The sequence below is a fragment of the Colossoma macropomum genome, unplaced genomic scaffold (assembly GCF_904425465.1).
Source record: "Colossoma macropomum unplaced genomic scaffold, Colossoma_macropomum, whole genome shotgun sequence".
In the NCBI taxonomy this organism is placed as follows: domain Eukaryota; kingdom Metazoa; phylum Chordata; class Actinopteri; order Characiformes; family Serrasalmidae; genus Colossoma; species Colossoma macropomum.
Window position 1 is genome coordinate 41,657,544 of NW_023494803.1, and position 27,899 is coordinate 41,685,442.

Here is a 27,899-nt window from a genome sequence, read left to right on the forward strand (position 1 = left end):
CTAACACCAACAACACAAGACCCTGATAGCAAGAGGACAGTGGACCACTGTCGGCCCACTGATGGCAGAGTTGGTGGTCCACTGGTGTTTTGCTCAGCGTTTTCTGGGCGGCCCACCGGTGGTTACGCAAAGAATTAGCCAACATTCCACTTATCATTGCACATTTTCCACTCACAGTCCAATTTATTCGTTTTTTCTTCTTTCCTTTCTTTAGTTATACTTTGTAAATTAGTAAATAATTTTAATTTAGCTCAGCGTCAGCAACATTTTCTATAAAATCATTTTATATCAGGCCTAGTCATAATTTTTTCTCTCAGTTTGTAATATTTGTCTTAGTTTATTTTCCAAAATAAAAGTCTCTGTGCATTTCAAATCTGTTTGATGAGATTAAAAACTAGTTAGAGCCTGTATGCAGGACAGTAATCTGGGTGGTCCGAGAGTGGACCAGCAGTGGCAAACAGTCAGCAACCTTATCAAGCCAGCGGACCGATATATGCTCACTATCTGGGTATAGACAATAATAATACTGTAACAGTGAGAACAAAGTGGACTGATCGGTGTTGGAGTGACCGAAAGCCGAAATAGAACCTGTTCTGTAGAGTTTTAAGCTCCGACCGCAGTACACACTTGGTTTCAGACAACTGATACCTCAAAACACCCATTTAGAGGATAAAGACTCACATCTGAGTGCAAATTCGAATGTCTGGTGCTGATAAAAAAGTGGTGCTTTGAGCTGAACCCTGCTGAGTGACGCTAATGCTACTGTAGTTGTCCGGCTACAGGTGATACCCACCGCAGTCCAGCGCAAGAGAGGCCAAACGCTGTGCACAGTGGAAGAGCATTTCTAGTGTATTACTGCAGACGCTCTTCAGTGGTTCAGATGCTACCAGCTGAAACATCTCACTCTTCGAAAGGAAACTCAAGCTGGTACAATGCAGTTTATCTGTCTCTCGTTATTCAGCGGCCCAGCTGTAATTTTAACACCATATATTATAGTAGATAATCAAGCATACAAAGAATACGAGAATGATTCTCAAATAGACAGATTATCATAAAAATCAACAACCAGTAAAAGAACCACACCATCATTATCTCGTCTGGAACATCAGGTTGGCTATACAAATGAAGTGACTCTCAGCGTTCGGACCAGATTCCGGACTTTTCTCTCTTCCTGCGTACGATGGCCGCCACGTCCTGCTTCAGCGTGGACACGCTCTGCTCCAGCTGCTCCCCGAAATCCTTCAGCAGGCGCGAGTGTTCGTCCACAAACAGCCGCAAACCCAGCAGGTCCTCCTCCTCCTGTCGTAAACACAACTTCATGAGTGATTAGAGGTCTGTAAGCATGAGTGGGCTGGGGTTTTGGTACCCAACATATGCTTGTCATGCTTATGGAATCTTACCAGAAATTATGAAATAATTCATATAAAAATATGGCAGCATGTTCCAGACATGTTCCAATTCACTAACAGTGGTTCTCGTGCAGCCCTGAGCTCTCCTAGTTCATCAAAAATTACTTTAACACAAAAATCACTGGACAGGATCCTCCTGGGCCTGGTGGGCGAGTGTTAAAACCACTAGCAGCGGTTTCTGTTAGCTCTTCTGCAGAACCACCAAAGTTCAGACTCACCACTTCCTTCTAAAACATGCCCCACTCTAAAAGCCCCTCCTGACATCCAACCTATTGCGTTTGATTGACAGGAGTGCTTATTGACAGTGAGAACGCAATTGCAAACAGGATTGCTATTGCATTGTCATGTTAGCAGAGCTGAAGCGCAATGATGAGGAAATGCAATTGCAAATGCGCGATTGTTTTTCCATTTTTAATGTCAGATCATTAAGACAATGGAAATGAAATGTTGACAGCACTTTGCTTTTCCACATTAACAGCCTTTAACCACAGAAATGCAAATGCAAATACACATTTTGCATTTTAATTTGAATTACATGTTTAAAACTGACACTCGAAATGGCAATTGTCCAAAAAATACACAATTGCGCCAGCATTTTCAAAATTGCATTTTTGCAAGTCTGGAATATGCTGCCATAAGAAACAGAGTTAATGTTTTAAATAAAAACTACAGAACCCTACAGAACTTTGTCACTCTGTTCTGGGAGCCTTGAGACGGAAGCTTTAGCATTAGCTAGAAAACAGTCGCTAAGTTAGCCTAGTTAGCTTTAGTTGTCTTAACTGATAACATTAAATAATAATGCTAACAGCTTGTAGCCCTTTAGCAATATAGGCTCAGAAAAGTGTTTCAAAGCACCTGAAACAATGGTAGCGCACCACCATGTGATGTTAGATAAAACTGATTATAGGCTATTAAAACCAGATCAGTTAATGATCGCCAGATGAGGACGAGGCTGCACCCGTTATAAGAAATATCATACAGATCAGTGCAATAGACGTAAACAAGTAAAATTAAAATGACAAATAACCAACAGCTCAGTCTGTACATATCAACATCCAGGTATCAATGATTATGGAACAGTAATTATTTTGTGCTCTGGCAAAAAACCATCTAATTCACATAAGGGAAAACATCTCTATACAGACGTTTATTACATAAGCAACACATAACCATCAGTTCTCTAATGAACCAGAGGTGTAATATGTAAATTAGTCTACTGAACTGATTCAAACACATTTACTGATCTTGAACTTTAGACTAAAATCCTTTTGCTCTGAGTGACTCTAAACCTTAATTATGATTATTTTATTAAAACTAATAACTGAACATTCTAAATCAATCATAACTCTACCAAACTGTACCAAATGTGTCAGTAGTGTCTGTTTCTGTAGTGTCTGTTTCAGTAGTGACTGTTTCAGTAGTGTCTGTTTCAGTAGTGACTGTTTCAGTAGTGACTGTTTCGGTGACACAGCTCTGAACAGCTGTTCACACAGAAAATCATCATATTTTACATTAAAACACTAAAAAGTGCTGAACTACAGAAAATATGACGATTCTTAATGTTCCACACTGATTTTCAGACTTTGGGACACATTTACTTCAAAACAATGGGATCTAACTGCTCACCAAATGCAGGGGCGTGGCTAAAACAAGGCTCCGCCTACAGACTAAAACTGTGTTTTGGTGGTGACATGAAAATGTGCGACAGCATTTTTTAAATAAATTGTTTTATTTAAAAATTAAACTCAATATTTCTTTAAAAAAATCAAACATATCTTAAAAACAAACCTTTTAAAAAGATGTAAGTATTTTTTTCAGAAGTGTAAATTTAGTGTTTAGGGTTTGGGACGGACTCCTCCCTTTAAAAAGAAGATGATTCTGTACATATTTAGCTTATTACTCTCTATTAATGCCTTGGGTTTAAACAGATCAGCACATAATCCTTGTAAATATCTGAATATTTAACAATTCTTTCAAATACTTTTTACTTTACACAGTTTCAACTACTTCGTCTGAGTAATCTATATAAGAATTTCTGGCACAAGAACAAACAGTAATGGACCCAGTTCTGAGTAGCTGTGAGTATAAAGCTCACTAATCACTCAAGCTGGTTAATGAACTGAACCCAAAACCTTTAGATATTAATGTATTTTAGCACATTAGCTATTACTGCTATGTGCTAGCTAGGCTAGTCCTGCTAACGATGGGCAGAGGTTTTGCTTTGATGCTTTGAAGAGGTCTGTGTATTAGAAGGGCAGAGGACTCTCTCTGTGTACGTACACTGGGTCTGTGCCTCCGCAGACGCTGCAGTTGACCCCTGACGGAGGTCATGCTGTGATAGAAAACCTTCAGCGCTCGAGCGAAATCGGCATCACAGCTCGTCCTCAGACTCCCTCTCCTCTCCTGCCGGCCACGCCCACCATCAGCACCTGCAACCATGAAACAGGCTCAGAACGAGGGAGCTAATCAGGAGAAACGGAGATCATTTGTAAAAACATGATCGTTTTAATAAAAAGCGCTTAAAGAGCCAGGTGTGTTCTGTAATTGCATTATGTGTTGACGCACTTTAAGGGTCCTTAAAAGCAGTGTTGTATCCAGGACCACTAGAGACAAGTCAGAGTCAAGACTGAGACTAGGAGTGGTTGAGACCAAGACAAGGCCAAGCCCAAATGATGTCAACTGAGACTGAGACGAAACTGAGTCCAAATAATGTAGAGACCAAGATAAGACAAAGGCCATATGACATGAAGCCCGAGATAAGACCAAGACCAAATGATGTGGAGACCAAGATGAGCCTGAATCCAAATGATGTTGAGACTGAGGTGAAATTGAGTCCAAATGATGTTGAGACTGAGATAAGGCCAAAACTAAATGATGTGAAGACCGAGACCAGACCAAGACTACATGATGTGGAGACTGAGAAAAGACTGAGACCGAGTGATGTGAAGACCGAGACGAGTCCAAATGATGTGGAGGCCAAGACAAGACTGAGTCCAAATGATATGGAGACCAGGATAAGACAGAGGCCGTATGACATGAAGACCGAGACGAGACCAAGACCACATGATGTGGAGACCGAGACGAGATTGAGACCCAGATGAGACCGAAACCAAATGATGTGGAGACCGAGACTGGACTGAGACCAAGACGAGACCGAGTCCAAATGATGTGGAGACTGAGATGAAACCGAGACCAAATAATGTGGAGACTGAGATGAAACCGAGACCAAATGACGTGGAGACCGAGACGAGATTGAGACCCAGATGAGACTGAAACCAAATGATGTGGAGACCGAGACTGGACTAAGACCAAGACAAGACCGAGACCAAATGATGTCGAAACTGAGATGAGACCGAGACGAGACTGAGTCTGTTAATTTACGGAACTCGAACACTACAGCACTGCTTTGAGACTGTATAAGTTAAACAATGCTAACGGTCATCATAGCTGTGTGAGCGCGGTGGCTCACCGTGTCGTGCCGATGCGCTGAGCTGCTCTCTCAGAGCGCTGTTCTCCTTCCTCAGCGCTGCGTTAGTGACCCTCAGCTGCTCCAGGTCCTGATGCAGAGCGTGGAGAGATGAGCTCAGATCTGAGCCTGCAGCGTCCACAGCCTACACATGTACACAGACACATCAACACAAATACACACATATATGCACATATACACATATATACATGTACACATACACAGATACACACACATACATACACACATATACACATACACACATACGCACATCTACACATAAATACTTATACACAAATACACACATGCACATATACATATACAGCTACTAAGTGAACACATCCTCTAACTTGTACCTAAAGGCTGTTTAGACTGGAAATAAATATATGAAAGAGCTCAGTAATGTGAATGAACAGTGAATGTGGGCGCTGAAAGGCACTGACTGTGTTTTGTGGAGTGCTGGCTTTGTCGATGATGATGCTGCCCTCCGGAGTCGTCCTCACTCCATCCAGACTGGACACCAAGTCAGTGCATCCCTCTACACACACAAGCATTACAGATTAAAAACACATTTCAAAGATGTGAAGTATACTTTGTGTGTATGTAAGTACTTTATACTAAAGTATACTTAATTATACATCAGTTTTAGATATCAGGTACAGCACTGTGTAAAAGTCTTAGTTATGACAACAGATTTAAACTATTTATCTGGACATTAAGTGCCAATAAAAACACTCTATACCATTAGAATCAACATAAATACAGTAACAATGCAATATAAGATTAGAATAAGAGCAAAATAAACATATAAACATTAAAAACGCTGTATGAGATTAGAATAAATGCAAATAAACAAACACAATAAAAACATTATATAAGGGTAGAATAGTGCAAATAAACAAAAACAGTAAAAATGCTATATAATATTAGAAGAAACACAAATAAACATATATACAGCAGTCAGAATGTGCTGTTTTCAGTAAAGTTATGAATATTGAATATGTAGCTTAGAAGGACACAGGTTTGGTTGCTGACTTCTCTCTGCTCTCCAGACATCACATGGATTTTAATTTAATGAAGTACTGATTAGATAAACTCATACTGGACTCCCTTCAGGAGAGATAAACCACCTCAGACATCAAACCACTTTGGACTGTGTATTTATTCATTTGCATCAATTTAAAAAAACACAAAAATTACAATAAATGCAAATACAATTTCAATGAAAACGTCCCAGATGGCCTGAGTGTTTCTCACAGTGCTGCAGGTTTGACTGCGTGTTGTGTGACGAGAGTGTAAAAGTGTAAATGTACAGCTGTGAGTGAACCCCGCTCACCCTGCAGCCCCCACAGCTCCAGCACCAGCGCGCTGCTCTGCAGGTAGTTCAGCAGCTCGGGGGACGTCTTTAGGGCCGTGAACTGCACCCTGTACTCCAGAACCGGGTTCACATTGTGCCACACGGCCGGTGTGTAGAGCGGCTGAGGGCAGTCGAACATCTGAAACCTGGAAAAGGTTTTAATATTTGAAAGCGTACTGCTCCCTCCCCCAGTTCACACAGTCCAGAGATGGACACTACTGCAAAGACAACCTGTTTCAAATTCATTGTTTTTGTGATGTCACAAAAAACAATTACATATCTTCTTATTCAGCCTACAGCAGTTTAGCCCCACCCATTCAGCTACAGCACTTTAGCCCTACCCATTCAGCTACAGCAGTTTAGCCCCACCCATTCAGCCTACAGCAGTTTAGCCCCACCCATTCAGCTACAGCAGTTTAGCCCCACCCATTCAGCCTACAGCAGTTTAGCCCCACCATTCAGCTACAGCAGTTTAGCCCCACCCATTCAGCCTACAGCAGTTTAGCCCCACCCATTCAGCCTACTGCAATTTAGCCCCGCCCATTCCCATTCGACCTACAGCAGTTTAGCCCCACCCCTTCAGCCTACTGCAATTTAGCCCCACCCATTCAGCCTACAGCCGTTTAGCCTCACCCATTCGACCTACAGCAGTTTAGCCCCGCCCATTCAGCCTGCAGCAGTTGAGCGTCACCCACTCGCAAGTTATAAGGAGTTTATAGGTAACTGTTGGTAACCAATATGTTTTTACAAATACAGCACCAGGTAAACTGGACATTTCAGGGTCTCCATGGCAGAAAGGTCTCCACAGAGTTTTCAGACTAAACCTACCACCTATACTGTGCAGCAGCAATACAGGACGATGTCACTGGCAGATGATTACAGAAGAGACAACAGCAAAGGCAGCAGTTTAACTGTGCTGAAGAAGGCAATGACAAACCACTTCTGCACTTTACCCAGAAAACCACACGGACAGACACAAAGCCACAGGAACCACTGCAACAGAAATCATTCAAGATTTTGAAGAAGATTCTGTTAAAGTGCTGACAAACTTTTATGCTAACAAATTTGCGAAACAGCTCAACGGCTGTCAGAGTGGAAGAGGTCAGATTATCTCCCAGTGCCAAAGAAAGGAGACGAGAAAGAATTCTCTCAAATTCTCTCATATCATATTCCAGTAAAATCATTCTCAAGATTATTAAAAGCAGAATAGAGCTTTACACTGAAAGAGAACTGCAGATCTGCCAGATGTGTGAGAGGGATTTAGGAAAGGCAGAGGAATGAGAGATATCATTGTGTGGGTTCGCTGGATCACTGAAAAAGCCAAGGAGTTCAAGAAGGAAGTCAGTGTGAGTTTCACTGAATAGCCTTTGACTGTGTTGACCATGTAAAATTATGGAATGTCCTCAGGAAACTGGGAATATCAGACCATCTCACACTGTTCTAATAAGCAACCTCTGCACTGATCAAGAAGCCACGGTCAGGACAGAAAGTGAACAAACAGGCTGGTTCCACATTGGCAAAGGAGTTAGACAAGGCTGCCCACTGCCACCATTACTGACCTGTATGCAAACTTACTAGAGAAGCAGGACTGGAGGAAGATGACCGAGGTTTCAGGATTGGTGGAAGAAACATCAATAACTGTCGATATGCAGCCGATGCAACACTCATAGTGGAAAATCTGGAAGACTAATGGTCTTTGTACCAGTTCCCTGACCTACAGGCACTGACGATAGCAATGAGATAGGGCAGGAAGGCGGAGCCCGAGCCGGAGTGATGTTGCAGCAGCCATTTTACTTTTTAAGTCGCAAATAAGACACATTATAAACCAAACAAAAACAAAACCGAAGCTGACCGCTTCTCTGTGGCTTCTCTGTGAATTTTCAGTCCTTTTCAGCTCCTCAGTCCATTCTGTCACCACTGCTCGTCCCTCTCCTCCCTCTCTCTTCCCTCTCCGCTCCTTTTAAAGGTGTCTGTGCTGCCAAGCCACACGAACATCAGCTGTCTGTCTGCACACCTGAGCTGAGAGGGAAAGAGAGTTCACTTCTCGGCCTCCCGGGTCACCATCCTCGCTCCGCAGCTCGGTGGCGAAACGAGGACCGAACGTGAGATGTATTGCATTGGCCTGACTCCGGAGCAGGAGGCAGGGCCCAGGAGATGGGGTTCGGGACTTGGACGCCGTTCTCATACCTCCTCTGGCTGTTCAGGAATTAGTTTTTTTCCAGGTATCCAGGTAACCTAAAGCTCTGTTTGGTTATCTGGTGTCGTTTTAAGGCCAGAACACACCGACGGGAAAAACACGAACAAACATAAACGAACTAATGTTTGCAGTTTTTCCTTAAAAAGCTCAGAAAAAGAACTTACTAGTAAAATGAACTAGAGTGAATGGCAAGAGAACATTTCAGTGATTAAGTGACCCTTTTTAACCCCACAACGGGGAAATTTCATCTCCGTATGTAACCCATCTGTGCAGTGAAACACCACATACACACAAGTGTAGACACACACTAGGGGCAGTGAGCACACTTGCCCGGAGCTGTGGGCAGCCCTATCCACGGCACCCGGGGAGCAGTTGAGGGTTAGGTGTCTTGCTCTAGTGCACTTCAGTTGGCTCAGGGGATCGAACCGGCGAACTTCCAGTCACAAGGCTGGTTCCCCAACCTCCAGCCCATGACTATACCTTTCAACAACCAAACAAGGGTATGGCAAACCAACCAAACCTTTGTGTTTGTTTGTGTTCGTCCCGTTGGTGTACTGTGGCCTTTAGAGGAACTGACCCAATCTGGACGCCACGGTTTCGAGCCTCTTTGAGCCAGCGCAGGCCACAGCACTGATCCAGAACCAGCTGGAAGTCCAGACGTTTTCCCAACAGCTCTGTGGGGTCAATCAGGATATCATCCTCCCCCAACGGCCTGGACACAAACACACACACACACACACACACACACACACACACACACACACACAAACACACACACACACACACACACACACACAAACACACACACCATCCAATAAAACCACTGGGTACATTAAAAAACACGTATGATTCGTTGCCGACTTCAGTTCTCTTTTTTCTTTCATTCATGCTCACTCTGTCTGCACACTGTTAACAATCTACAGTCTTACCCAAAAGTTTAGGCGCCCCTCATCAAATCAAATTACATAAAATGCTACTTGAAGGTTTGTGAAAATTATAATATTATGCATATTTCTGCATGAATATTTCACCTAAAATGAGATCAGATATTCATTTTGTGTTTTTTTGTGTTGTTTTGAGTGCGTACAGTATGTAGGATGCAGAAATGTTACCCACAATCCCGTGGGGCTGCAGGGGATCAGCTGGGTCTGCAGTATGGCCTCCTCCGAGCCCTCAGGTCCCACCACCTCCACCTGCTCCTCCACGTGGATGCGGAAGGGCAGAGACTGCAGCCACAGGTGGGCGCTGCCGAGGTGCAAAGGCTCCAGGGGGTCCCAGAATGGGTCTCTGTCTCTGGGGAGGGGGGGCAGGTCTGCTCCACCCACAACCACACCCCCAGACACGCCCCCAGCCTGCTGCTGGTACATCTCCTCCATCAGGAACTTACGGTTAATGAACTTCGCTTTGGACCACATCCACACCTGGACACACAGACAAAATGCAGTTAATATCAGATTTGGACTTTAATAGGCTAATTATCCAATAATCATCATTATTCATACTTAGTATGCACTATGAATCTACTATGAATCATTCAGTAACCACTATGAATCATTCAGTAACCACTATGAATCATTCAGTAACCACTATGAATTCAGCAACTACCATAAGTTATTCAGTAATCGCTATGAATTATTCAGAATCTCGTACGAATTAGTCAGCATCTAATATACAATGACTAACCTAAAACCTCTACAACTATAGAACTGACAACTATAACATTTTAACAATGACCAAATTAAAACTACTATAACAGTTTTATTCAAACAGTGCATAGAAAAACATAAAAACAGGACATAGAATCAAATTAAAAAGATAATAAAATTGAATTAATTAAAATGACAAATACATATAAGGTTATATATGAAAAAACAAATATGTGTTTACGTGTTTAAGCGTCAGGTCAGTCGTTGCTGAATAAGGTTTGCAAAGTTCAATGTTCAGAGGTGTTTGGAGATGTTCAGAGATGTTCAGAGGTGTTTAGAGGTGTGCAAAAGTGCTCTGAGGTGTTTAGAGATGTTCAGAGGTATTTAGGAGAGTTCAGATGTGTTTAGAGTCCTTCGGAGGTGTTTAGAGATGTTTAGAGGTGTTCAGAGATGTTTAAACGTGTTCAGAGATGGTCATAGATGTTTAAAGGTGTTCAGAGGTGATTAAAGGTGTTCAGAGGTGTTCAGATGTGTTCAGAGTCTTTCAGAGGTGTTTAGAGGTGTCCAGAGATGTTCAGAGTCTTTCAGAGGTGTTTAGAGGTGTCCAGAGATGTTTAGAGGTGTTCAGAGGTGTTTACAGGGGTCAGAGGTGTTTAGAGGTGTTCAGAGACATTTGGGGATGTTTAGAGAGGTCCAGTGATCCCTGTGGCTCTGAATGTTCTGTTATTACATCACTCTCTGTTCAGTTACATCTGATCACATTTACAGCAACATCTGACTACAGCTCAGAACACCTACTACACATCATCTGACCACACTGAGGTCCAGCTCTGACTGAGATATCAGAATCTTACCTTCCTTTGATGTAAGTCATTCCCCTGATTGACCTCTTTGGTGTATACAAACAGACAGTGCTGTCCATCACTTATGCGTTTCTTATGGTTTTTTTAATGTTAAAAGTCCACTCTGATTACATTTTACGTAAAAACTGAACCTCAGATGTTCGAGGGTCACCTGTTTTCTCTCCACACATGTCACCCTGACTGCAATCTCCTTCTCCAGGTCGTGACCTTTAGAGTCGGACATCGCCAGGTTCTTAATCTCCAGCTTAAACTCCACCCCCTGAAAATTACAGCATGAAAAAGATAAATAAATGTACTTCTCAAAAAAATCAAAGAACAAATCAAACAAAGCAGCTGCTGGTGTTCTCAGAACAATGGACTGACCACCCCAGCGTCCAGACCTCAGCACCACTGAATGTGTTTGATTACTTCAGAAAATCATCAACCAGCTTCTAAGACTGAACTTTGGAGGTGTGTCTGCAGATTCTTTGAGGAACTGAAAGTGAGTCTCCTGAACAGAACGGAAGCTGGAATAAAGGTACAGAGTGACTCACTGACTCACACAGCTGAGAGTCGATTCAGCTGTTTGTGTGATTTTCTGTTTCCTGCTTTTTTCTTTACGCCAGAAAATGAATAACTTTATGGCTGTTTTGACTGGAAAGAGTCTCTGACTTTTTCTAAATTTCTAAAATTTCGCTTTTTTTGTATGGGACAGTAAAAAAACAGAACAGTACTGTAGATACATTTATACATACTCCAGACTTGACGTATTCAAATCTGATGTTATTTTATTAAATAATAATAAATACCATGTAAATTTAAATATTATATCAACTGGGCACCAAAAGGAAAGTCTAACCTTTTTAAGTTATTTCAAGTATTTAAATGATAAATATTGTGTAGTAATTATATATTTGTTTGTACTATATATTTATTTATTATATATTTTTTGTCTGTCTCAAGATTTGATCACCACTTTTAAATTGTGTCGTATTCTGGATAGTAATTTAATTATAAATTTATTCTGAATCTGTAAAACATCACCTTGTTTAGTTCCTGACTCATCTGATTAGCCTCGGTCACCATGGGCATCAGCCTGATGTAGTCGTAGAAGACGGCCAGTAGACTGGGGTCAGGCTGGATGGACCCTGCAGAGACAGAAATAAACACACAGCTTACAGTAGAAACCACAGACCATAAAGAAAATGTTTTATTACCAATATTCATATTGGACACTGAATAATTCATTGTACCTACTGAATAATTCATAATGATATTTAAATGATAATTAAAAATAGATACTAATTAATTAATAGTAATTATTAAATAATTTATAGTAGTTATTAGATAATTCATCATTCACTGAATAACTTACTAATTATTGTATGATCTGTAGTAGATACTGAATTATTCATAGTATATACTGAATAATTCATACTAGTTACTGAATAATTCATAGTAGTTACTGAATAATTGACTATAGATATTGAATAATTGATTATAGATACTGAATAATAGATTGTAGACACTGAATACTTGATTATAAATACTGAATAATCGATTATACTGAATATTAGATTTTAAATATTAAATAACTGATTATAGACATTAAATAATTGATGAAAGAGGTGCAGATCTCAGTGCAGTGTTACGGCTGTAGGAGATTTGGGACTGTGACGTACTCGGCCCCTGTTCATCACACAGTGAGTGGAGGTGGATGCCCTCAGCAGCGGCCAGTTCAGACTGGAAATAATCGTAATCATAACGAGTCCAGTCCTCTCCGGCCCGTTCTGAGGGGAACCCGATGAACAGGTAGGTGCTGTTAGAGCCCAGAATCAGCCGGTCCTTCAGAAAACACACACAATAAAACCCCAGCATCACTGATAATCAGTAAAAATAACACATGGATCAGCGGTGAAGAGGACTTAAAGTGCTGTGTGTGAGTGTTTGGTGAATGTGCTGAATCAGTGACTCACTAAATGATGCAGTTCAGTTTTCTGAGATATGGTCGCTCCGTTGACTGTGACCTTTGACCCTGACAGTGGGGTAACGGTCACTCTGCGCTGCTGATTAGAGAAGACGGCGTGTTTCTCCTGAATACTGCACACACACACACACACACACGCACACACACACACACACCACACACACACACACACACACACACACACACACACAGCTTAAACATACAAATCCACAACAGATTCACAGATATTTAAGACACGTATCACATATTTCTACTACAGCTATTAAAGTTCTACAGCCACAACTAGTTTTAGGGAAGAACTGAAACTTCGCCAGAAAAATAGCCAAGAATGACACTTTCTGAAAATTTTGACAAAAAAATCGATGAAGTGCTTATCGATAGTGAAAATGACCAAAAAGAGTGATTAAAAACTGTGTTGCTGTACAAACTACATATGAGGACTGAAGCAAACCCCATGAAATGTTTAGGCTTTTTCAGCATATTTGGAGATCCAGATATCAGGCTTTCATTTAAACAGTGTCGACAGATAAAGGTGATAGAATTTAAGTGACACTAAGAAATTTTGTCCTCCTTTGTATAACTGACATAAAGACAAAAGCTATTTTCTTACATGTAAAAAGTAAGTACACCCCTACAAGTGGCTCAGGTCAGATTTGAAAACATCAGATCTGTGTTACATTAAGGAAAAAATCAGATTTGTGCCACTTCAACTTAGTGATGTGAACTTACTGGATATTTATCCAAATCGTGGCCATGCGACCTCAATGAGAACGCTCAGACCAAACCACACATCTCACTCTTTTTCACCTTCATCTCACTGTAATAATGTGCAGCTGTTCAGAGCTAATTATCTACAGCGAAGGCACATCAAATTTCTGACTGCACCAATTTGACATACATGCGAGGTGCGCCAGGAGGAAGGCTTTAGTGTCTAAAAAGAACATCAGGGCAAGACGAAAGTTTGCTAATCAATATACAGGCAATGAGGAGGATTTCTAGAACAGTGTGTTCTGGACAGAGAGGTCAAAGATAGAGTAAAACCAAAGACTGCATTTGATCAGAAGAACCTCAAACCAGCTGTAAAGCATGGTGGTGGCAGTGTTACTGTTTGGAGTCACAGAAGTGACTGTGAATTCTCTTTCATAGCAGAGAGAGCTGGAGGAGAATGTGAGACCATCTGTAAAAAAGTTGAAGCTGGACCTTCCAGCAGGACAATGACCCCAAACATACAAGTAAATCCACCAAGGAGCAGCTCAAAGGAAGAAATGGAGGGTTTGAATGCTGTGGGGGGTCTGAAACAGCTGTACATTCACGAAGCCCCTCAAACACTGCACAGCTGAAAGAATTCTGCAGGGAGGAGAGCGGTAAAATTCTTCTAGTCGATGTCAGAAACTGGTAGACAGTCAGAGGAATCGCCTACATGAAGTTGTTTCCACGAGGGCAGCACCAGTTACTGAAGCCAGGGGTGCACTTACTTTTTCAACAGTCGATATATAATATGGATTGATAACATAGTAGTAATAACAATATTAATGCACCCATCATGGCCGATCATTTGTGTTGTTTCATTAAGATTTGCTGGCAGATCTTGTGTAAAAGACGACGAGTCGAACATCGCTCTGATCAGCTCCAGTGTTAGCTTTAGCATTAGCTGAACCCTTTCCTGCTGCTTTAACCTCGAGTGACTAAAACCATTTCACTGATTTTATTAATGTAAACATGTTTAACACTGAGGAACCACCGGTAGTTCCAGAACGCACTTCTTCATATTCTTTACTTCATAACTTTCATATTTCATAAGCTACATTCTAAAGGTGGGGGTCGTATGAGGCTGTAACTGTCTTCTTTCCAGTCAAATAGATGGTGATGTAATTTTAAACCCTTATAATAAAAGAAATTCAGGTGGACAAACCGAAATACACCCACGAGCATAACTGTTTTAAACTGTGCAACATTCTTATTCTGTCAGTTCTCAAACACGTACATCTTCACTGAACGTCACTAGATCTAATTTATGTGAATAATCATTATTATGTACCTCTTGTCCTCTGTGTGCTTCTACATTTGCCTTTGTGCTCAGAAAAGCTAACAGAATTAGCAGTTAGCCTTCTCCTCAGAGCACGCTGAACTGTCCAGCGTCACTGTGTTAGCAGTTTAAAAAGACGAGGTGGAGCTTCACTTGTTACGGAGAAACCACAAACTACTTTTGAGAAGATTTTGGTCCTAAATCATTGTTTAAATCCATTCTTGGTTCAGGAAAACACACAAAAAGAGAAACATTTTAAGGGGTGCACTTACTTCTTCACATGACTGTAAATGAATGAGTAAGCCAACCTACCCCAGCCCCCTGACGGATATGGATCTGGGTGAACTGTCTGCCAGACCAACGTCCCACTCACCTGAACCCAAAACACAACACCTCACCACCAGGCAAACCATCATTACATTAACATTAGACACATAAACACACCTCTGCTGTTATTATGGACACACAGCAAAACAACTGACCGTCCTGAATGAAGAGCTTGATGACCCCGGAGAGCTGAGCGTCCTCGTTAACGTTCAGCATGTATGGATACATCTGCATCATCGTCCTCTCCTGTCAGCACAAACAGGTTTGAATTAAATGGCCAAAATTAAAACTTTTAAATGTTTCGAAAACATTCTGTTCACTCGCCATATTTACCTGTGTTATACTGGTGTATTTACCTGTGTTATACTGGTGTATTTACCTGTGTTATACTGGTGTATTTACCTGTGTTATACTGGTGTATTTACCTGTGTTATGGTGGTGTATTTACCTGTGTTATACTGGTGTATTTACCTGTGTTATACTGGTGTATTTACCTGTGTTATACTGGTGTATTTACCTGTGTTATACTGGTGTATTTACCTGTGTTATGGTGGTGTATTTACCTGTGTTGTGGTGGTGTATTTACCTGTGTTATACTGGTGTATTTACCTGTGTTATACTGGTGTATTTACCTGTGTTACGGTGGTGTATTTACCTGTGTTATACTGGTGTATTTACCTGTGTTATGGTGGTGTATTTACCTGTGTTATACTGGTGTATTTACCTGTGTTATGGTGGTGTATTTACCTGTGTTATGGTGGTGTATTTACCTGTGTTGTGGTGGTGTATTTACCTGTGTTATGGTGGTGTATTTACCTGTGTTGTGGTGGTGTATTTACCTGTGTTATGGTGGTGTATTTACCTGTGTTATGGTGGTGTATTTACCTGTGTTATGGTGGTGTATTTACCTGTGTTATACTGGTGTATTTACCTGTGTTATGGTGGTGTATTTACCTGTGTTATATTGGTGTATTTACCTGTGTTATGGTGGTGTATTTACCTGTGTTATGGTGGTGTATTTACCTGTGTTATATTGGTGTATTTACCTGTGTTATGGTGGTGTATTTACCTGTGTTGTGGTGGTGTATTTACCTGTGTTATGGTGGTGTATTTACCTGTGTTATGGTGGTGTATTTACCTGTGTTATGGTGGTGTATTTACCTGTGTTATACTGGTGTATTTACCTGTGTTATGGTGGTGTATTTACCTGTGTTATATTGGTGTATTTACCTGTGTTATGGTGGTGTATTTACCTGTGTTATACTGGTGTATTTACCTGTGTTATGGTGGTGTATTGAGCCTCCCAGTCTTTCAGGGCCTCCTGCAGTCGTTGCTCCCACAGGGTCTGAATGGCTCTGATCTGGAGCTCGTTGTGGGTCAGCAATCGTCGCAGTTCTTCTGCAGAAAAAAATTGTGAAGTTGGTTGTTTAAACTGTTTTGGTTGTTTAAAGTCTCCCCACTGGTCAATATATAATATAGATGTAGTCATAACAAATGCACTCATCCATGGTCGATCATTTGTGTTGTTTCATTAAGATTTGCTGACAGATCTTGTGTAAAAGACGACGAGTCCTCCTCACGATCGAACATCGCTCTGATTAGCTCCAGTGTTAGCTTTAGCATTAGCTAAACCCTTTCCTGCTGCTTTAACCTCGAGTGACTAAAACCATTTCACTGATTTCATTAATGTAAACACGCTTTCCAGAATCATTTAACTGTATTTTAAAATGTGCAACATTCTTATTCTATCAGTTCTCAAACACATCTTCACTGAACATTTTGTAAATTTAATTTATATGAAAAATCATGATTATTATTTAGATGTTCTCCTCTAGGTGCTACTACATTTGTCTTTGTGCTAGGAAAGGCTAACAGAATTAGCAGTTAGCCTTCTCCTCTGAGCATGCTGAACTGTCGCATTAGCAGTTTAAAAAGAGGAAGCGGCGCTTTACCTGTTTTGGAGAAATCGTCTGCTACTTTTGAGAAGATTTCGGCCTAAGGCATATTTTTAAATCCATCCATGGTGGAGGGATACCTGCAGGGCACTGTGAGGCAAAATTCAGATTTTCCACTATTTTCCATCATCAACATTCCATATAAGCTCAGAAGACTCGTGTAGGTTCACTGGTGGTTCTGGATAGTAAATTAAATGTCTATATCTGTGTTGTAGTCATGGCGACCCCTGGTTCCTATCACCACCACTGTACAGACATCTGAACCATTTCACACCAAACCACTCTGAATGAGTCTGAATAACCACTGAATTATGCAAAAATTCTGAGAAATAGGCAGAATTCCCTTTTAAAGTTTAATGTTCATAAATAAAAAAAAACAGCTTCACACATTTCAAATGAAAAATGAATGTTATGGTATGTAATGAATGATGCACTGTTCTGATCAATTTAACACCCAGAAATCATCATATTTGAAACATGGGGGGTTAGATGGGTGATGTGTAAATTTGATTTTTTGGTGAACTACTCCTCTATAAATAAGAAACTCTCCCCTTTGTCTCTATAGAGAATGTCTGGTGTGAATTGGGGACAGTGTTAGTGTTTGTCCTGGTCCATACTGGTCTCTTCATCTGTCCGGCGGCCCTCCTGGTCCAGTCGGCTGAGCCTCAGAAGCAGTTTAGCATTCTCGGCCTTCAGCTCTTTAACCAGGCGCTCCGTGGGGCCCTCGTTCACCACCGCTCTGTTCTGGATCCGCTTGGCCCTGAGAGCAGAACGTCATCACTGCACAGCACTGTCAGTCCTGACCGTACAGACACGCCTACTCTTTAAAATAAAGGCTCCTAAATGGCTTTTGGTTTGGACATACTGATCTTAGAACCTCTGAAGGGCTCATATATCATGGAGAACCTCACTTTTTGAGGTAGTATGTAAATATTATTACATACAGTCCATAAATGGCAAACTTAGCTGCAAAAATAACCCATTTTGTTTGTGAAGTCACAAAAAAGAGCACATTAACAGATATCTGTTCTGTTCTAGCCCCACCCATTCAGCCTACAGCAGTTTAGCCCCACCCATTCAGCCTACAGCCATTTAGCCCCATACATTCACCATATAGCAGTTTGGCCCCACCCACTTAGCCTATAGCAGTTTAGCCCCGCCCATTCAGCCTACTGCAGTTTAGCCCCGCCCATTCAGCCTACAGCCGTTTAGCCACGCCCATTCAGCCTACTGCAGTTTAGCCCCGCCCATTCAGCCTACAGCCGTTTAGCCACGCCCATTCAGCCTACTGCAGTTTAGCCCCACCCATTCAGCCTACAGCAGTTTAGCCCCACCCATTCAGTCTACAGCAGTTTAACCCCATAGATTCACCATATAGCAGTTTGGCCCCACCCACTCAGCCTACAGCAGTTTAGCCCCACCCATTCAGCCTACAGCAAATTAGCTCCACCCATTCAGCTACAGCAGTTTAGCTCCACCCATTCAGCCTAAGAAGAAAAACAGTGATGCAGTGATGACAACATAGTGATGACAAGACTGACACTGTACTTGTAAAAGAAGCCAAGACCTGTTCAGCTGTGAATGAACAGAACCGGAGGAGAGGAACTCACCGCTCTGCGTAGCGCAGCGTGGACAGAGACTCCTCATAACAAATATCTGCAGGACTCAGAGTTGCAATCTGGACACAACAGAGGAGGAAAGACTTCATTAACAGCGTAACGACATCCACAACTACAGTTCAACATCAGTTTACTGAGGCGTATTAAAGAATGATGAAAAATGATGAAACAGGAAGAGGAATAAGCTTTATTGATTATTCTGATATGATGACCCAAAATAAAAATCCGGGCCGAAACTGACAATTTATTAAAAAAAATAAAATAAAATAAATGAACTAAAATGATCACAGTCTGTACAGAACGAGCTGAAATCCAGCGTCCTGGACAGCAGAGAGCGGCTGATCATCAACACACTGAGCTCCATCACTGTCAGTGATTCTTCACTCTGTGGTTTGTGGACGTTTACAGACGGCGTCAGCACTGCAGGACCTTTCTGGTTCTAATGCACTCTACATCAGGGGTTCTCAACCTTCTCCACCTCAAGGTCCACCTATCGATCACTAGAAGGCATGAAGGCCCACAGGAAAACAAAAACAAAAAAAACTTTTTTGGGATTAGGGTTAGGGAATAGGATTATTCAACACAGCAATTTTTTGGTGAAACAACATTCCATGTGTATCACTGAACATTAAACATCAACAGATTAGGTGAAGCTTATTTTATACCTGAAATCAGGCAGAGGTTAGCAAAATAAGCTAAATTATTCACTCACAAGTGGACGATTGAAACTTTGGGGCAGAATGTTTTGTTTCTAGAGTCAAAGGGTCAGTCTTGGGCTGGAGGTTAGGGAACCAGCCCTGTGACTGGAAGGTGGCCAATTCGATCCCCTGAGCCGACAGTATGTGACTGAAGTGCCCTTGAGCAAGACACCTAACCCCCAACAGCTCCCAGGGCGCTGCAGATAGGGCTGCCCACTGCTTTGGGCAAGCGTGCTCACTGCCCCCTAGTGTGTGTGTTCACTGGTGTGTATGTATGTGGGAAGTTTCACTGCACAGATGGGTTAAATGCAGAGGTCTAATTCTGTGTGCAAACACCGTTGGTCGGTGGTTCTAAATGGTTAAAAACAGATAAAGCGCTGTTGTTGCATGACTTGCATGACTCAGTATAGGCCTGAGGACCACCAGAGGGTGCTACTTGTGGTCCGCGGCTCAGTGGATGAGAAACCCTGCTCTACGAATTGAGTCGTGTTTTCAGTCCTGCAGTGAAGTTCCTGGGCGTCTTGATGCTCCACATGAGCAGAGATTATAAATGTCGTTCCTCACAGAAACCACAAAATAGTTACAAGTGTCTGATATTTTCATCTGATAAAGGAACAAACACGTCTTTAATCACTGTTTCTCATTTTCAGTACCGCTAAATTATCTGTAAGGCCTCCGTTTTCGACACTCAGTGTTTTTGGTCTAAATTGTTGCTGTTTTTCTCTTTCAGTGGCCAAAAGTTTGCTCACTCCTAATGTAGCTTAATGTATTGAGATTTCATTCCAGGTAAATTCGGAACATTCCTGCTGGCCCATTCCTTATTAAATGTTCATACAGTGTGAAGGTCAGCAGGAATTTTCAAATCATGTAAAAAAGGACATGTTGACGATGTCTGACATTAACATGTGGAAAGTGCAGGGAAACTTTGGAAGCCCATTTTCGCCTGGTGGAATAAAAGAAATCACCTAGCTTTTGTTCTTGTTCTGTTTCTGGCTGCAGTATGTCAAAAATTTGACTTACCATGTTAAAAACTTGACTTTTTATCTCAAAATAATGACATTTTTTTACTTATCATCTCAAAACAATAACCTGTTTTATTAAAACTGAACGTCATTATTAACATAGCATGTCAAAATTTAAAGATAAGTCAAATATTTACCTGCTATTTCAAAAGCTTTACTTTAGATTTTAGAAACAAGCCATTAACTAATAGATTAGAGAAAACAATTTTGATATTACAATTAATATTTTCAACATTGTAACTCAAAATATTGACTTGCTTTTTGAAGATTTGACTTTTCATCTCAAAAGTGATTAGTTAGGTCAAAATTTTGAGACAAAAAGTAAATGTTTTGAGAAACAAGTCATTATTCTGAAACAATAATTATTTGAGATAAAAAAAATAACAAATATTTTCAACATTGTCTAAGTCAAAATTTTGGCATTCTGCTCCAAGAAACAGAGAATGAGGCAATTTTTTTTCTCCTATCAGACTGGAACGAGCTTCCATGGAAAACTGGAATGAGCGTCACCATGACGGTGCGGCTGTTCCCGCCCAGCGCCGACTGCAGCAGTTTGGTGAGGATGGAGTCTCTGTACGGAATATGAACCACCTTCTTCCCCAAAGCTGCTTCTGCCAGAGCACTGCAGAAACAAGGAGACACAAACACTCACCTCTGATACTCAAACCAAACCACAGCCGTCAGCAGCCGAGACACGCCTCCTTCTTTAGCTTTAGTGCTGGAGCTCTGAGGCTGATAGAGCTAACATGCAGTAAAAGCTTCTACCCCACCAATTAGCATAGTGCTAACTATATACCATATATTACTGTATATATACAATCCCCCATTTAAATCAAATCAAGTCAAGTCAAATTTATTTGTATAGCGCTTTTTACAACTGATTTTGTCACAAAGCAGCTTCACAGAAATCCGTTTAGGACAAAGTTTCAACATGAACTGTAAATCCTCCAGGTGAGCAAGCCAGGAAAAACTCCCTCAGAGCTGAGGAAGAAACCTTGGGAGGAACCAAGGCTCACATGGGGGGGACCCATCCTCCTCTGGTCAAACTACCTACAAAATTATTACACTACTAATATTAATAGTAATAGTTAGGAGACTTCAGTGTAGAGTGGGCAGCCAGTCCAAGGCAGGTGGCGGTGACTGGGTTGTGGGTAACTGGTCTGAAGCGGGTAGCAGGAGAGCTCTACAAACAATCATCCAGCATTTAGTCTACAGCAATTTAGCTCCACCCATTCAGCCTACAGCAGTTTAGCTCCACCCATTCAGCTTACAGCAGTTTAGCCCCACCCATTCAGTCTACAGCAATTTAGCTCCACCCATTCAGCTTACAGCAGTTTAGCCCCACCCATTCAGTCTACAGCAGTTTAGCCCCACCCATTCAGTCTACAGCAGTTTAGCTCCACCCATTCAGCTACAGCAGTTTAGCTCCACCATTCAGCTACAGCAGTTTAGCTCCACCATTCAGCTACAGCAGTTTAGCTCCACCCATTCCACCTACAGCAGTTTAGCTCCACCATTCAGCTACAGCAGTTTAGCCCCACCCATTCAGCCTACAGCATTTTAGCTCCACCCATTCAGCTACAGCAGTTTAGCTCCACCCATTCAGCTACAGCAGTTTAGCTCCACCCATTCAGCTACAGCAGCACAGCTTTAAGAACTGAGGAAAGGTTAGAAAATGAATTCTGACTGTTTTTGGTCCATAAAACCACACTAACATTATAAGTGGAGCTCAGGTGAGAGAATATAATGCGAGACGAATGCAGGATATGAGCTCTTTAAGGAACGAGAGTTAAATGAGGAGGAGCTCAAACAGAAGCAGCAGAACAGGCAGATCCTCCTGAGCTGAAGCCAATTTACAGACGAAATCCTACAGGAACACTTCTAAATAAACAGTAGAACAGGGTGTTTGGTATTTACAGCGTTATAATGTATGCAGTACAGGGAGCAGTGCGGTTGTTAAGGCGGACCTGACCTGATGACGTTGCCCAGGGTGGTCAGGCTGAGGTTAATAGCCGTGCCCTCTTTCAGCCGGTCGACCTCTGACCCTGATGACCGCTGCCTCTCGCTGCCTGCCAGGTCTACGAGGTTGATGTTGGACTGTTTGGTGATGCACTCTTTAGAGAAGATCTGTACCAGAGAACAGGAGTTGATACACAGAGGGAGAGAGCGGCGCAGCAGCTAACGCGGGTTAAACACTACAGAGCTTTTTACGATGCTAAACAGTAGAACCCCAGTAGAACATGCTTTTTGTAGACAGGTGAGTCGAAAGGGATGAAAGAACGAATCTGTGGGCGGGGCCTGTGGACAGGTGAGTTTAAAGGTGGGCGTGTGCACCTGTTTGAGCTGCAGGATGATGAGCATGTGTGAGCGGCTGCTGTTGGAGTTCATGTGAGTGGCTGCGGTGGTTCTGGTTCGGGTTCCCTGCTCCATCAGCTGCTCCACCTGAGCGGCGCTGTCACTTGGGATCCTCCTCAGACCCTCCACGTAAAAGCCCCTCTGCTGATCCTCCCTCACTCGCAGACCCCCAGGAGAACGGCTACCTCTGGACAGCAGGTCGATCACCTGGACACAGGTGAGTTTAATCCATCTTTTTAAGCACAAGCTGATTCTTTTCATTGAAAATTCATGAGCGAGTGCACTGATGAGCCTCAAAATGTTTATTTATTTGGGTTTTTTGAGCATAGAAGTTTGAAATTTTGCAATAGATAGATAAATTGTGAGTAATTAAAATAAATGAAAAATGAGAGATTTTTTTCATTATAATTTCAGCACAAACTAAAATTCTGCAAACAAATAAATAAAGACCCAAACAGAACCATAGTTATTAAAGAACATGTGAATAAAATGTGAATAAAATGATTTTTATTGACCTGACAGAATTCTATGAGAATTACTCTGTAATATTTATAATCAGAAACACAATATGCATGAAGAGATTTAATTTTTTAAGTATAAAAATGTGACTGAATGAGGAATAAACACCTGTGAGCACTGAATGTCTCACCTGTTCATTATAGATCTCCAGCATGCTGAAGAAAACCTAAAGAACAGAGAAACATTAAAATTATTACAGTGAGGAAAAAAGTATAAATCTATAATTTCACACTATTAACTAAAACACATCATGATCACTGATACACCTGTAATTTTAAGGGACACATGATGATACCTGAATACTATCGTTATCAGACAGATGTTTAGATTGGATATTTCAGACAGATGTGTGATGATGTGGTTACTGAACTCCAGAAGCGCAGACTGTTTAGGTGACGCTGGATTACTGCTCTAAAATATCTGCATTTTAAAATGTTACACTAGTTAATGTACTGATAATGCAGATAGATTCAGTACGAATTTTATAAATCTCTATTTTCATAATCAACGTATGTGAAAAGTATCAAATATCAATATCAGTCCATAACTGCCATATTGGTGCATCCATAGTAATTATATACTTTCAGTTAAATTCAGCTCAGAAGTTGAACCCACGTTCTTCCACACGCAGCATGCAGTCACACATTCCCACCAGAGAGGTCTCCAAATCCCCAAAACCTTATATAGTGCAGCTTTAAATAGTATTTTGGAAATTTCCAAAAGAAAATCTTTCTTGCTCCTGAAATGTTTTCCACGTAGATCTTCAGAGTGATCTTTATCGTGGTGTCAGAAATCACATAATCAGACTATTACAGATTAGATGACAGTTCCTGTTTACAGCATGTACATTTGATATTTAATCAAATTCCTCCTATAAATAGTCCTGCAATAAAAACAGAGTCTCCTCGTGGGCTGTTAAAATAGCCTAAGACTGAACTGTGATCCTATAAAACCTCATCAGGGCAGCAACATACATACAAATGGATATCAGATCTGCCTGATAACACATTTAATTCAGTTTTAAAGCACAAACTGAATAATAAATAGATAAATATGCATTTGACAGTGACGGAGCACTAAAAGTTTATTTATTAATTTTTATTTTTTCTTAGCACAAATAGAAATGTTGCCTTGCCTAGATAGACAGATAGACAGATAGATAGACAGATAGACAGATAGATAGACAGATAGACAGATAGATAAATAGATAGATAGATAGATAGAAAACTCAGATTTCGGTTCCCTGGGTCTTTAAGTCTGTGTGTGGTGTCGGTGTTAGAGACCTGGCACTGGCGGCTGTCCTGGTTGGTCCTGATGAACTGGAACAGTCTGTCGCAGAGTGTGGGGACGAGGCCTTTGTTGGGTCCGTAACCCAGCATGGAGTAACTCTTCCCTGAGCCGGTCTGACCGTAGGCCAACAGCGTGGCGTTGTAGCCCTGCAGAGCGTTCTCCAGGACCCCCTGACCGAGACCCTCGAACACACTCACCTGGAGAGGAGAATGTAGAATATAGATCAGAGAACATTTTACATATTTATTACATTTAGTTCTTTTTCACAGCTTCTATAAAATTAAATTTCAGCCTGTTTTGAGCTCCTTAGTTCAGCCCTTTAATACTCTTAATTAAATTACGATTTAATTATATTTTGATTTAAAGTATCTAATTTGATTATATTAATAAAAAATATCCAATGGACGGCCAGAATGAGGTGTGTGTGTGTGTGTGATGTGTGTTACCTGATCTGCGTAGCGTCCTCCCTCCTCCTCCGGTACGAACAGGCCGCGGCCGTTGCGGACGAAGCCATTGTGGGACCAGAAGGCGTGGTCGAAGGTGAAGGTTCTGCGGTTCTGCTGGTTGCGAGGATCCTGGATGGTGATGATGTTGTTGCTCATGGAGACGACACAGCGACTGCCTGCATCCTTCTCCCTCTACATCACCAAGAACAGCGGCACAAACAATAAACAAACAACACTATAAACCAAACAACAACAACCCTGTCTGGCAAACAATCACCACAACCAACCAACCCACCAACAAACTGAATGAGCACAACTCAGATAAATCAGCATTAACAAATTAACAACCAACCACATCTCATAACCAACCCATCGATAAACAATGGCTGACAAGCAGATAAAGAACCACCACATCCAACAATCATAAACACCGGTCAGGCATCACATTCTGACCACCTCCTTGTTTCTACGCTCGTTGTCCATTTTATCAGCTCCACTTACTGTATAGGTGCACTTTGTAGTTCTACAGTTACAGACTGTAGTCCATCTGTTTCTCTGCATACTTTGTTAGCCCCCTTTTACCCTGTTCTTCAGTGGTCAGGACCCCCATGGACCCTCACAGAGCAGGTACTATTTGGGTGGTGGATCATTCTCAGCACTGCAGTAACACTGACGTGGTGGTGGTGTGTTAGTGTGTGTTAGTGTGTGTTGTGCTGGTCTGAGTGGATCAGACACAGCAGTGCTGCTGGAGTTTTTAAACACCTCAGTGTCACTGCTGGACTGAGAATAGTCCACCAACCAAAAATATCCAGCCAACAGCGTCCTGTGGGCAGCGTCCTGTGACCACTGATGAAGGACTAGAGGATGACCAACACAAACTGTGCAGCAGCAGATGAGCTATCGTCTCTGACTTTACATCTACAAGGTGGACTGAGAAGGTAGGAGTGTCTAATAGAGTGGACAGAGAGTGGACGCAGTGTTTAAAAACTCCAGCAGCACTGCTGTGTCTGATCCACTCAGACAAGCACAACACACACTAACACACCACCACCACGTCAGTGTTACTGCAGTGCTGAGAATGATCCACCACCCAAATAGTACCTGCTCTGTGAGGGTCCATGGGGGTCCTGACCACTGAAGAACAGGGTAACAGAGTATGCAGAGAAACAGATGGACTACAGTCTGTAACTGTAGAACTACAGAGTGAAACTATGTGGTCAGTGGAGCTGATAAAGTGGACAGTGAGTGTAGAAACAAGGAGGTGGTCAGAATGTTATGCCTGATTAGTGTATGATTGTTAGATGTGGTGGTTGTAACGTGGAGATATGGGTTGATATTGAGGTTGGTTGTTCTTTGGTTGTTTGTCAGTCATTGTTTATCGTTTGGTTGGTTATGAGATCTGATTGTATACAACCATCATCACATCTAATCAACCAATAAACACAATAAACTACAACCACATTTAAGAAGCGACCAAACAACCAAAGAACAACAAACCTCATCTCACAATTAACCAAACACAATTCATAAACATCCCGACCAACAGCGACCATGTTTCCCATCAGCAACAACAGTCTATGGGACGGCAGTTAAACCAGAATTCTACATGGTTCCACACCAGTCATATCACCAAACACACTAACTGCATTTCAGCTGCAGTTCAACCAACATAAACACTGAACATCAGCTCAGCAGCTCAGAAACTGAGCCTGAGTTAATGAACCTGCAGCTAAGAAAGGACGCCAGGTGTCCAGTTCAAGCAGACAGGTAGGTTTGAAAGACCGAGCACCTGGGGACGTTTACATTCCGAATATTTCAAGTGTCCATGTAAAATTTTAAGGTCTACTACAAGTGCCCACGTTTCACTGCTGAGGTTTGGGTTGCAGCTCTACATCAATCAAATATGAAACAAAAACTTTTTTTCTCTGGTCCTCAGATTTACTGAGAGTTTGACACCCCTGATCTAAAACAACAAAGCACTGCAACTCAAACACAACCAATAAGCAGATTTTATCATCATAAGCAACCAACCAGCGAGTGACATGGGCAAGAACAATCAACAACACCCAAACTCACAGCCAACCATCCCAAACAAGTGTTTGTTACAGTGACGTTCATTACGAGTCTCTAAAGTCTTTTTCCTTCTTCTGTAAAGTTCCCAGTTTGGAGATACGGGGTTCTGTTCCTACAGCGACAACATACGACCAACAACCACTTTACACAACCAACCACACATCATAATCAACCGACAGCCACACAGTACAGCCAACCAAACAACAGCTAGTCAAGAAATAACCAATCAACAAATCCAGCCTAAAACTAACAAACTCCAGCACTAACATTCCCCAAATCCTCATTCCCATTCCGAGTCCTCATTCTTAATCCCTGAATCCTCATTTTTAGTCCCTGAATCCTCATTATTAGTCCCTGAATCCTCATTCTTAATCCCTGAATCCTCATTCCCATTCCCTCAAATCCCAAGCAGTCCTGTTTACTGACCTTATTGAACGGCCGGACTCGAACAGCCACTTTCACACAGTCTTTACTGGCCATGTCGTTTTCCTTCGCCCTCATGTTCCCACAGCGCGTCCTGACCACAGTGACGGACACGGATGGACGGACTGCAACCTGAACCACCTGAGCTGCTCACTCTCTCTCCCCGAGAGATGAATAATACACGACTGCAGCCTCAGATCACTTCCAGAGCCTGAGTCGGTCAGAGAGCACCGTCCAGTACA

The 27,899-nt window shown here is 41.8% G+C and overlaps 1 protein-coding gene across 1 annotated transcript; it reads right to left on the reverse strand.

Annotated features, from left to right (window-relative positions):
• Window positions 1–1,134: 1,134 nt before the first annotated feature.
• kif28 (kinesin family member 28) lies at window positions 1,135–27,836 on the reverse strand. The gene is made up of 23 exons (XM_036593561.1): window positions 27,661–27,836; window positions 25,162–25,353; window positions 24,709–24,912; window positions 23,556–23,591; window positions 22,886–23,113; window positions 22,524–22,678; window positions 21,062–21,173; window positions 18,823–18,890; window positions 17,830–17,972; window positions 16,534–16,655; window positions 15,413–15,503; window positions 15,243–15,303; window positions 12,894–13,017; window positions 12,620–12,762; window positions 11,962–12,091; window positions 11,090–11,197; window positions 9,546–9,850; window positions 9,007–9,141; window positions 6,212–6,378; window positions 5,315–5,413; window positions 4,879–5,004; window positions 3,690–3,838; window positions 1,135–1,299 (listed from the first exon to the last, which is right to left on the reverse strand). The coding sequence occupies exons 1-23, from the start codon at window positions 27,733–27,735 to the stop codon at window positions 1,135–1,137; spliced, it is 3,138 nt and encodes a 1,045-aa protein (XP_036449454.1). The 5' UTR covers window positions 27,736–27,836.
• Between the last annotated feature and the right edge of the window lie 63 nt (window positions 27,837–27,899).

Bases quoted from the DNA above. Each gene is read 5' to 3' on its own strand.
- kif28 (XM_036593561.1), bottom strand. From the start codon at position 27,735: ATGAGGGCGAAGGAAAACGACATGGCCAGTAAAGACTGTGTGAAAGTG. The intron at 25,354-27,660 runs GTCAGTAAACAG...TTGGTGATGTAG, and splicing joins GAGTCCGGCCGTTCAATAAG to AGGGAGAAGGATGCAGGCAG. The intron at 6,379-9,006 runs GTCAGTTCCTCT...AACCTTTTCCAG, and splicing joins AACCGTGGCGTCCAGATTGG to GTTTCAGATGTTCGACTGCC.